The following is a 12,418-nucleotide window of genomic DNA, read 5'->3' on the forward strand; positions in this document are numbered from 1 at the left end:
CCCTCCCCGGACTTCCCCCCCCCCCCCCCGGAACAGAAGCAAGCCCGGCACTTTTCCGAGGTGCCGGGCTCATTTTTAAAAAGATTTTCGCGGGCCGCGGCCGGGTGCAGGCAGCTCCTCCTTAAGGGAAGGAGGAGGCCTGCACTTCCCGAACCTGCCGCACCGCAGCGGGCGCCGCAGCGCCGGAATAGCGCCGAAATTCAGCGCGTTGCGCCAGTTTTCAGGCGCAAACAGCTCTCAGCAGCGCCAGCAGCCGTTTGGGCGCAGAACTATTGAATTTTGGGCCCGACCAGCGCGACTTAGCTCCGGCACTAACTTCCGGCGCTAAAGCCCTGGCTGCGCCAAAACTCAATTTCTAGGCCATAGTAAAGAGCAAATGTCATTCTGTGCTGGCACTGCCTCCAACAACAGTACTGAGCATTGCTCCACGCGCCAAACAACATTCGGCCAGGTATTTACTTGTAAAGCATAGTCCGAAGACACAAATTCAATCTTGTCTAACCCGACCAACCCTTTCAAGTAGCAGGAAGGAACGGCACCATAGACAGATGGCACTGATCGTTGCACTGGGACAGAGAGGGACAGGGGGTGCAGGCAGTTATACCATTTTGATTTGAGCCCTATCTTCTCCGCGGCCACAGCATTTCAATCCAGCAATGTTTGAGCTTCTTTGTACTTTTAAAGCTGGCATTGATGTTGGACTGGCATTTTTCGGCAATCTAGTGTCGAGCAGACATAATAAAGCTGGGCTTCTGTTGGAGGAAGTGACACCATCTCCAAGACTTGCTTCATCTTGCTTTCATGGTGATGGTGGTGTCGTTGCTGCTTGCACCTTAATTTATCTTTTTAATGAGATAGTAGTGGTATAATTGGCAACTTGGCAGCAAGAGCAGCCAGCTTTTAGTCATTAGGCACTGGCCTGAGGAAGACGAATCAACCAGGCCCATTTCTCACAGGTTTTAAGTACCAAAGATACAGGTTAAAAAAAAGAGGAAATTAGGAGCAAGTAGAGAAGTCGGGAAGAACTTTTCCATCCAGAGTTTAATAGACTTGTTACCAGGAAAGGTGATTGAAGGACGTGGTATAGGTAGGTTCAAGAAGCAATTGGATGAGTTTCTGGAGAGGGAAGGCAGTGAGAGATAAGGCAGTGAGAGATAAGGGGAGAAAGTGGGTAGGTGATTTAGATCGGTCATAAAGCCATTTTGTTTTCCTAAAACGTGTCATCTGTTTAAGGAGTGATCTATGCATGCACTTGAGTGGATTTGCTACCTTTGAAAAAAAATTACCTTTTGTTGGTGGCCGCTGAAGAATCCAGAGTGGGGTAGGCCCGACCTCTTCCCCGCTCACAAGGTGACCAATTTGTGAAAAAGGTCCTTTAAGAGGCGTTGGCCCCTAATTGACATATTTCGAGGAACCCAACTCGGGTTAAGTGTCTGCCTAAAACTGGGCCCCACGAATTTGACAGTGGAACCAACACCTGAGCAGATTGAATGCAGGCAATCCCACTTATAAATTGGCATACTTTGCACCTGTTGTACGGCCGAAATATGGGTGTAAGGCATGCCAATTTCTACCCCGATGTCTTCTCCCTCTGACGACCAATGGAATCAATTAGCAAAATGGAGATGACACAATTTTGCAGCGCTCATCTGTAATTGAGATTAAAGCATATTGTTGGGACAGCTTTAACTTAGATTAAACCTCCCAAAATGCCAATGCAGCACAGGTAGGTGGTGTATAATCTGTAGCATGACAGTGGAAATCAATTTAATGACTGGCAGTTGTTGGGCTGGCGGTGACCAGTCCAGGTCTGGAATTAGTATCTTGTACAGGATACAAGATGTTACGGTATTTCTCATATATCATTACAGGGAGCCAGATTTCACTGTAAACCATGTTTTCTTTGGCAATGGCTCTAAGGATGGATTTTTACGCTTTGAGAATTCAAGCCTGTATGAGATGGTGTTGTGGTGGAGGACTCACCTCAGGGCTTTCCTGCGCTTGATAGTCTCCTGATTAATACGATCACTTCTGTGTTGATGCGCAGCCTGAATTACAACAATGTGATGGTGATAGTGTGAATGCAGCCTAAGTGGACCTTTCTATAAATGATTATCCTTATACTGACAGAAGTAAGAAAAGGTGTAACATTGCATTTCAGATTGCATTTATACAATGCTCGGCGGTAATGAAATCTTGGATTGTTTTGTGTAATGAATAAACCACACCCTTGAGATTCTGGCCATGGGCTTTCAATTGGGTTGTTTATTGGCATAAAAACACATTTGAAGCAAGTAATGTACTAAAATATTGCAGCTATCCGCCAGCTTTTGCGCTAGACTGAGATCTAAGGAGTTTCTGATGTCTAGTGCTGTCAGTTTGCTTTGGTTGTGAGTAGATGCTTCAAGGCACACAAGTTACAGGCCCTGTGTTAGTCTGGGACAGTGCTGCCCAACTGAGTCAGCTGTTGAATAAGGGAGTTTTAAAATCGGCTACAGCACTTGTTGAGGCAACTAGTGGCATGTGTGGTAAGCCAAAAGGCAACATCCATGTTGAGCTGGTTGGGTTTCATGGGCAATTGTTGTCCATTTCTGGCACTGTGAGTAGAACAATAGCTTGTATTACTGGATCAGCTTCCAAAACATTCAGTGGTTACATGCTTGTCAACCCATTCAATTCCTTATTTTAAGTTCACACAAATAATACTTCTTAAACAGAATGCCCACCACCCCCTCCAATGGGCGACAAACTGTTCCGTCGAATAGCCAAATGCTCTTTTCAACCAAATAACACATTGGTGCCTTTTTAAACAGCATTTTCCCATTAACTGGGTACTTACTAACTGGCAAATACTACTTTGGCAACTGTGTCGAGAAATGTGATTGATTGAACTTTGCTTGCATTCTTGCCCAGAAACTATTTGCCTTGTTGACCTCAGTTTTGTTTTTTGTTATTGCCCTGCTCAGTTTTTTTTATGGAGGACTGAAAGTGGCACACAAGGTTGTCAAGAATATAGTAATTGCCTCAGACTTGTTCACCGATACCTCATGTCTAGCTCCTGACCACTTAAAGAACACTTATTGCGAGCGCGAGACAAAGCTGTTCCAAGAATTAAATGTAGTACAAAGGGTGCTTATAGTACTGGCAGGGAATTGGGAAGAGAATACTGACATCCAGTGATCTCTGTGACATTTTAAATGTCCTTTTCACCTATATTTTTTCCACAACTGCACTGGCTGCATTGTTACATGTCACTGACTCCTGGAACAACACAGGGTGGAACTTATGAAGTGCGAGTACCTTTCATAAGCCCTTCAGTCCTTCAATGTGAATTGGAGCAATTAAGATCTGTTGTGTTAAATATAAGTTAGCTGATTATTGCAAGAAAGAGACTTGTCGAATGTGAGTAGACCCAAGGTCCTATTCCATTAAAAAAAAGTGCAGTTTACCACCCCCACCACCACTGGCTCCACTTGTGAAAATAAATAACACGACCTCTGTTGTTTCAGTGGAAGCGCTGACCTGTCATGTGAGCTGACGGCAGTTCCCCGTTTGACATGCCGCGCCAGATGCCCTCACATGTGAGAATCGTGGTTGTCCGGCTTCCAACAGGTCTTCATGATGGCACTGTGGGACCAGATTAGAAAAACAAGGGGGAGCGGTGCACAGAGGTCACCACCTCCATTTGAGCACCAGTTCTCAGGCTCCCCTCTTAGCAACAACACAGCAACTTGCATTTACATAGCGTCTTAAACGTAGTAAAACATCCCAAGTCAAATAGAAAAGCATTTCTCGGCTGGACAAATGTTGCGCTGCACTGAACATATTGAGCTGTTAAAACTTTTGCTATTTATAGAGGTTGAGGGGAGGCAGGGGGGAAGTCAGGAAGAAAGAACTGTATCCTTCTCTACATCAAAAAGATACATTTTATTCTTTTTCTAGGAATCATTCCATCTTTTGTTTCCCCCCAGGGCTAGCACAGTTGAGGTTGCCCCTCATCCCATCCAGCTTTAATCTGAAATGAGTTAACATCTGTGTAAAAATATTGAACGCTCGAATGTAGCACGAGCACATTAAGTGCTCGTGCCTGAAATTCGCTGTTTGGAAGTTCTGCTCTCGGACGTCTTGTTTTTCCAATCCAAATTGGTAAATACGAACAAACCTTCCAAGCTAAACAACAGGCAACTGCAAAAGATTTAGACGGTGTATACATAAGGGGTAAATTTCTGGCATTGCATTTCTGGCAGGGAGCCTCACCCACTGGCAGGACACAGCAAAATTCAGGCATGCGCTGCCCATGGTTTTCCGACCATAAATTTTAAACAGGAGCAGAAAATTACTCCTATAGCGTATTGACACACATAGGAATTTCCAAGAGAAAATTCACATGAAAAGAAAAGTCCACATGAACAGAAAAAAAAGTTATATCCTAGTAAATGGCACTTCCCGCAGTCAGCAGATGCATATAATTTTTTTTATAAATATACAAGTTGGCAACGGAGGAAAGAGACTCGAGACCAGCTCCACAGAGCCACCCAGTGGCCAGAGTCGGCACTACATCATGACAGTTGACTTGGTAAAATTGAATGGGAAATTTTGCCGTTGCTATTTATTATAGTAAGCGTTGCCATAAAAGTGTGACAACATGTGTGACTAAAGGAAAGAAGGTTTCTGGACAGGAAGTGTGTGCTCCACGCAAGACTTTTAACAATATATAAATACACAAAAAAAAACAGCGGAATTCAAACTCACTACATTGTACGATAAGTCACAAGGGAGCCAAAATTTTAGTCTTCACTATCTTTTCTGAACAAGTCGACATCAGTAGAAAATATATTTAAAGTTAATAATCTCATACTTTATTGATGCTCACCTGTGACACCTACATGGAATAAAGTTTTGGCCCACATTCTCATGGGGGTGAGGGATGGTCGAGCAACCACCTTTTTCAACTCAGAGCTTTTTTCTTGCTAAAAGTATGAATATTTTTCTTCTAGTTCAATAGATTCCCTCTTAAATGTTGTGACTGATCAAATAGCCACATGCAGCAAAGCACTCCATCTTCTAATAATTCTGTGTGAAAACCTTCTCCTCACACATACCTTGATTGTTCTACTTGCCCCGACTACTGAGTCCTCTGTTTGGAACTCGTTGGGTGCGTCTCAGCCATATTTTCTATATTTTTATTTGAAAACGTCAAGAACACTTGAAAAAGAAACTAACTTGCAGTCAGGCAGATATCTGTTTCATTAACTTAAACAAGCTCCCCCCCAGACAAAGAGAGAAAGAAAGTAAAGGCATTTCTATAATGCCTTTCATGACCTCAGGACACCCCAAAGCGCTTTACAGCCAATTAAGTACTTTTGAAGTGTAGTCAGTATATACAGTATTCTCATGTGCAGTGCACGGGCAGGCAATGTGTAATGGATGACATATGAAAGAGGAAAATATATTCCATTGGGACCCGGCCACCACATAATCCATGAGTGACTTCCTCAGTTCTCTTTTTAAATTGATATTCGCTAGGTGATGGTGGAGTGTTACCTGACAGTGCCTGATAATGGAGTAAGATGGGCTGCTGAGCCCAATGTGCCATTGTATTTACAATTCGCAGGGACGCTTTCCTGCAACTGAATAAATGATGAAGCAAATGACATGGTGTTGGCAGCTGGACATGTTATTTTGTCATTTTATGATCTAAACTGCCCCTCATGTGTTGCACACCCCAGTGCACGACATCGCTCAAGAACTCTCTAATGGAATCCTTTGCCTTGCAGGTCATCCCCTTTCCGATGCATTGCGACCTCGATGGAGAATGCGCATGCCGAGACCCCGCAGCTCAGAAGCACGGCAAAGTGAGACAACAACGCTTCTATCACAGCCACCATTAGCCGGGAGGAACCGGGAGCTGAAAACAGCTGAAGGCAGACTGGAAGAGCCACACATTCCTTGCTGCTTACAGGAGAAATCTCTCCGACCAGATAATACTCACACACACAATTCGACTAGTCTGCCTTCTGTCTGAAGACTGGAGTGAGAGAAAAGAATAAAGACACAAGCGACACATTGAATGAACAAGCTCAAAAATAGCATGTTTCATGCCTGCTTGAGTGGCCTTTTCTGGCCGCCCTCCCCCTCCACCCCCCCCGATCTGTATTTAAAGAATTAAAACGAGTTAGAAATACAATCCCACCCAATCCAAAAATAGAGACGTTTTAGATAGTCAGACAGAGAAAGCGAATAAAACATAACAATTCAGATATAACAGAAAGATGATTGTCCGTAGAAAGAAAAATAGTACAGTTCTGAAAGAAAACAGCTATGCTACCATGGCTGTCACTGCTGCTGTTGCTGGGCAACCAACCTACAATGCAAGAGCAGGTTAACACCAAACCCAAACTTCAGTCTATCTGCCTTAAGCAAACCTTCAGCCTCGTTTTAAAACCCTTTGACGTCATCTCTTAAGAGTTTCATTGAAAACAGTGCCAGCCAAAAGAATCTGCCACCTTGCAAGGGAAACAAACCTGCCTGCATTCATTCCAATGACCCTTCCCATGGAATGTGATTTCAAACGAGCAACGTTTCAAACCAGTGAATGGCAAATTTAGGACTGGTGTCAGGAAGTTAATTTCACAAAACAGGTGATCGACGCACGGAATGGACTTCAGGACGGGGGTAGCGGAGGGGAGGTGAGAGCCCTGGAAGTCGTCAAAACAGCTTTTACATCAGTGGTGATGGAGTGCTTCTGCCACCAGTTCGCCAAACACAGGGACTTGCATGGCTAAGGGGTACCTGGTAAACCTTCCAGATTTGCCAAGGATGGCATCCAACAAACAGCACTGCTGGACGTTGGCCTTTGCCAATCTGGCAGCTTTACACTGAGTTGCCACCAAATGCGTGAGATCTGAGCTGTGGGAACTGGCGCGCAAACACTTCACGGACGCCAGTGTTAAAATAACAGTTAAGAAACCACTGGATGCTGTGATTGGGGATGGAGGGATTGTAGGGAGCTGACTGGCCTTCTTCATCAGTATCCATCTTGTGATCCATGTGCATGACTTTCATTCAATTTATATTAACCTTTACTGTGACAATGTGCACACAATGTATTCAATATATATGAGTATATATGGCTGGGATTATACAGGAGTACAACTTCAGTGCATTACCTATGTGGATAAAACCCGACAGGATTAAGCAGATGAAACAGAAGTCAGCTCTTAAAACAAAGTTTGACTAGCAAATGCTGGCAATAGTCATAACAGTGTAGACATACTTACAAATGGAATGGACAGACTGGAGAGTGATCACACTGACCATTGGTACAGAACTCACCCAGGCTATTGGCACGGAAAGAGCCAAGCAGACTGTCAGTCAGGATAGATCACACACACTGATCAGGCTTTCACTGGATCCACAGTACACACCATCTATATTTATGCCTTGATGTAGACCAACGCAAGACCATTTTGCTTTATTTGAGGGGGAGAAACCAGAGGAGCACAGGATGCATGCTGGAAGGCATTCATTGCTTAGGGTGAAGACCAATCACTGCTATTAATACAGTCCTCAGTTCTGTTGGCAGTTCAAGAATGCAAGCCAAAGGTATAAAGAAGGGTGACACTGCTAATTTACTGGCAGCGGTAAATTCTTTGCCTCTGGCTGACGAAAGTGCTTGCATGTGTAAAACATCCCCAAAACGTGTATGTCATGCACAATCAGTCCATCTCTTAACCCAAGTGGCATGACTTAGCCTTTCTGCTTCTACAGCAGTTATTGTTTCTAAATTGTATATACATTTTTCCACAGAGTATGCAGTAGATGTATGCAGTAGACTCCCACCACGTCAGGTTGGATAACCCCATTAAAAAAAAGATCTGTACATGCATCTGATTCTGAAGGGACCTCAAGGTTTTCCATATAAATGTAGAGGCAGATGTTCAAATACTCGACGGAACATGAGATAAATTCACCACTTCCACACTCCCAGTAGGGAGACACATTCGAAGGGAGCAGAGGTCAGAGACTCAATGTTGCAATGTTTTGGCCTTGTCCCTTGAAACACAGGTCCCCTCAGGGCCATGGGTTTGGTGATTTTATCAAAATATGTCCAGTTCTGTTGATAACATTACTGACACCCTAAAGTTTTTGCTCATTTGCCTTTGGGCATCATGGAGAAATTCCACAAGTTTTTCCCTATTAGGAAGTTTTGTTCAGTTATTAGCTTCCTTTAGGAGATAAACGAGGATGAGTCGAATTGCACGTGGTCCATTAGAAGAAGTAGGGAGCATCATAAGAAGACCTCTTATTCCACACTTCATGTTCTCTTGTATTATGCAGTTGAGCCTCTCGTCACTGTAACCAGCTCCTGTCCAATCACAACAGGCTAGGAGTTACTACTTGGTGACTGCTTGAAACATTCATATGAAGTTCCTTTGCCCATTATTTTAATGGGGACATTAGTCCATAGAAGTAAAATAACAGCAGAGGTCTATGGTATGAATATGTTAAATGTCATCCAGCATCATCAACGGTAATTTATACCCTTATAACACCAGCAGTTTTCAACATTTTGCTCTAAATTAACTCCAGAAAGCTAAAGCCTATTTGGAATCAACAGATCTGAGTTATATTAGCGAACAAGCCTATCGACATTACACACAGAGGACTGTTGGCTGCCAATAGACTCATGCTAGTTTCTCCCAGTATTGGTTTCCTAACACGAAAATGAACCTACCTGAAGAAGACCATACAATAATCCATATGGTGATCACAATATCCTTGCAATAATGTAAAAATTGTAGATTTAGTGCAGTCGGAATACATGGAGAATAAGCTGTCAGGTAGAGTATACAGAGCAATATGCATACAGTATGAATCAAAACATAAGATTATGGATCTGAAATTACAATATGTGAATATTAATGTACAAATACTTAATGCGTTCATGCAAAATTATTTTGTCCACTCTTTAGCAAAGTTGTTAACACATTTAAATGGGTTAGTGTCTTGGTCAAAGTAGTGAACAGAAATCGAACACAAATGTGTTATAATATTTGTACGCTAATAGTATAATATAATGTAAATTGAGAAATGTGTACATCACTAAATTCTTGCAGGAGGGAACCTCAGGAGAATGATGCACATTTTGATTTTCACATCTATCATGTTCATGCCCTTAAAATTATTGACAGGCAAACACTCGCATTGGCTTTCTCTTTGTAACAAAAAGAGCAGAGTGCAAAAATCTGTAAAAATTAACACCCACGCAACAATAACCCATTTTCTTTTTACAGTTCTGCTGGTATGTGTCTAAACTTTCCCAAAAACAGTATTTGCTCATAAAACCCAATAGGCAGGACCTCAAGTGGCTCGTACTTTTGGTTGGTTGAGGTATGTAAAAAGGTGGAACATGCCAATTTCAAAGGGGCTTTAAAACAGGCCAAGCTACCTCCCTTCTCTCTTCCATTTCACCTGGTTGTAACTGTCGGTTCTTATAGGTTTTACCTGTGTTGTTTTTAAAAATGATTTCATGCTGCAAACTCCTGACAGACGAGGTTGTGCAAACTGCAAGGACCGAGATTGGAAAGAAAAACTACCACAACATTAGTGTTTAGACAAAAAAAACTATAGTTTTCCATAGGATTTTGGTGTGCAGTCGCGTCGTAATGTCTTGTCGATTTTCGTGCATAGTATTAGCTCCAGATAGAAAAAAAAGGAACAACATTTTGACATTCAATTGTTTAAGTGTTTAAAGTGTTTATTTGTACTTTTGTTATAAACTTTTACTCAATTGTATTTAATCAGTATTTTTATTGTGCTCAATAACTGCATTTGGATTTTCTGTACAGTCATTTACAAAAGTCTACATCGGTGTTTTTTTTTTGAAAAGCTGCTAAGGTCAGACAGGTAATTTTTTTGTTTTTGATTCAAATATTTTTTAATTTTTGCTTTTTGCTTCCTGAAGCTTTGCATATATAATATCTCATGCTTTTAAACATTTTTTTTAAAAAGGTGATTAGTTTAGCTATGATAGCAGCCATTAAAAAAAGGGACAATCAGATGTAGGAAATACAGTTGGAAGAAGTTGGAGCAAACGTTGGCGTAAAAAGAATTAAATCTTACACTTCCATACAAGCATTTTATACGACAGTGAGGCTCGTTGGGAAGACCCTTGGCTTTCGCTAATTAATCACAATTATTTTGTTTTATATAATCTACAAAATTGTATTATGATAGTTAATCAATATTTGCTTTTTTTTTGTTGTTATTTAACAGCATACAGAAATATTGCTGCTTTTAACATTGAAATATTTCAGTAATGGGAGGCAGATAAATTCAGTCTAAGTACCGAATACTGAGCATTTATTGAAGTACCAAGTCACATTTGTTGGTGGGGAGATGGTGATTTTCTCTCAAGTAAACTGGTCACAATCGTATGTTATAAAGCAGTGTCCCTCACAACCAAATGGGGTGAACAGAAATATGACCAATTAGCAAAATTCCCACATTATCTGTTCAGGCATTTTTATTTTCCAGAAGAGTGCATGAAGTCTTGGTATCTGATCGGACATTTACCTGTCTGCATAATACAAGTCAAGCTGTGATTTCTTTGAGAGAGGAAATATTTTCATATGGTAACTGCCATTATGAACATACCTGGTATTTATTAGTCATGCTAGTTATCTGTTGGGCACCTTATGGAAGCCATGAAAACAATAATCAAATGAAGTGCTGAAAAAAAATGTTATAAATGTAAACAGTCTACTACTGTAATATCATATCTTTTGCTGTACCTCATGCCTGTAAACTAGCTGCTTTTAATTTTTAGTTTAATTTAAATTTCCTAGCAATATATAAAGATGTAAATAGTAGAGTTATTTATTAAGAATGTCATCCGTTTTTAATTTATATTTACACTTTATCATCTAAGTTATTTTTACAACTTTACAATTCCGTTGTTACAGCCATTTTATTACCTTAATGGTATGATAGGATATGGAACCTATATGAGGCGTACACTGTGCTCATGTAGCTGTCTCATTTTGAAGTGCAGAACATCTAACCACATACAGGTATTGAACTTAGTATAACAAATGCATCTGTGAAATGAATACCCTTGCCATTGCTGTGACTTCCTTTTGTATTAAAACTTCCATACTTCTGGAAATGTTTCTGGACCATCCAATGACCAGATAACCATGGAGTTTAAATAACAAGAGTAAAATGTGATTCCACTGGTATAAAAAATCCCTGAAGTTTTGTGGGCGTAGTAAAGGGGTAAATTCAATCAGGATGCACACCAGAGTGCTGAGTGGTCAATATTGATTGAATGAAGTAGATTTTCTGTGCAAACTTACTTTATGGCAACTACCACATGCACTGAATGCCATGTTTATCTTTGGTATGATAAAGCTTCCATAAGTCAACAATCATCTATTTGAATCAATATCATGTCACAGTTTTTTGTGTGCAAGTCTACCAGTGTTTGTTGAAACAACTTCTGGCTGTTAAAATGCCCCTAGAGAACAAACCATTCAGTAATGTCTGGCGGGACATGCTACTGAGTCCCTAGATGAAAAATTATGTCCTATGTTGGTTTTAACTTCATTAAAGAAACATTTATGATGAGATATTAAAACACTGCAGATCAAACTCCAAACTGCTCTTCAACAGCTCAAAGGCAAACAGCACTTTGAAAGTATTTTATATCGCCTAGTACCTATCTGTTGCAGATAATACGATCTCGAGCAATGGGTAGCCTACCTTTACGTTCCATCGCTATAAGTTGTCTATAGATATTTCACAATGATTTCTTCACGCCCTGTGTACCCCGCACGGCAATGGCAAAGTGTATCAAAAGACCCTTGTAGTGAATGTTTTGAAAGAAATAGTATTTTTTTTCATCTGTTGTATGCAGTCACTGGCCCTGACAGACCAAACCTTAGCTGCTTTACTCCAGCATCAATTCAGATGCAACAAACCGTTGTCAGGACAAGTGAGCAGCAGCTGGCATTGAAACTCAAGGAGCTGCTCTAGTACAACTGGTGGTTAGAACAAGTGTTATCAGTTTTACAATGGATCAAAGTCGACCATTGGCGCTGTACTTTAATACCATTATGGTGTTCAGAAAGCACTGGTAAAATAGTGGAATCCACTCCACTAACCCATACTCACAATGCACTGCGTTGGGCACTTACCACAGACATTTTTTGGTTTTTTTTAACCGCTGCATATATTATGTTGGTGCTCTGACTTTACACAACAAACATCTGTCTGGTGTACTGTATATTTGTTTCTCTGGAAATAATTATTTCTTATGGATAAATAATGTCTCCTCCCTGTTATGTATTGGTTAGAAATAAACACTGGCTAAATGAAGGAACGTGAAGGTGTGGTGTACTTTTTTAAAACCTCA

The 12,418-nt window shown here is 41.1% G+C and overlaps 1 protein-coding gene across 1 annotated transcript in view; it reads left to right on the top strand.

Annotated features, from left to right (window-relative positions):
- The window catches only part of pappaa (pregnancy-associated plasma protein A, pappalysin 1a), a 281,514-nt gene extending 269,129 nt beyond the window's left edge, over positions 1–12,385 (top strand). The window contains exon 22 of the mRNA XM_085965833.1: positions 5,778–12,385. Within this exon, the coding sequence (XP_085821959.1) occupies positions 5,778–5,891 (114 nt within the window). The 3' untranslated portion in view covers positions 5,892–12,385. The remainder of the gene's footprint in view (positions 1–5,777) is intronic.
- The last annotated feature ends 33 nt before the right edge of the window (positions 12,386–12,418 follow it).

The sequence above is a fragment of the Somniosus microcephalus genome, chromosome 23 (genome assembly GCF_052327205.1).
Source record: "Somniosus microcephalus isolate GS21.2 chromosome 23, FLI_Smic_1.0, whole genome shotgun sequence".
In the NCBI taxonomy this organism is placed as follows: domain Eukaryota; kingdom Metazoa; phylum Chordata; class Chondrichthyes; order Squaliformes; family Somniosidae; genus Somniosus; species Somniosus microcephalus.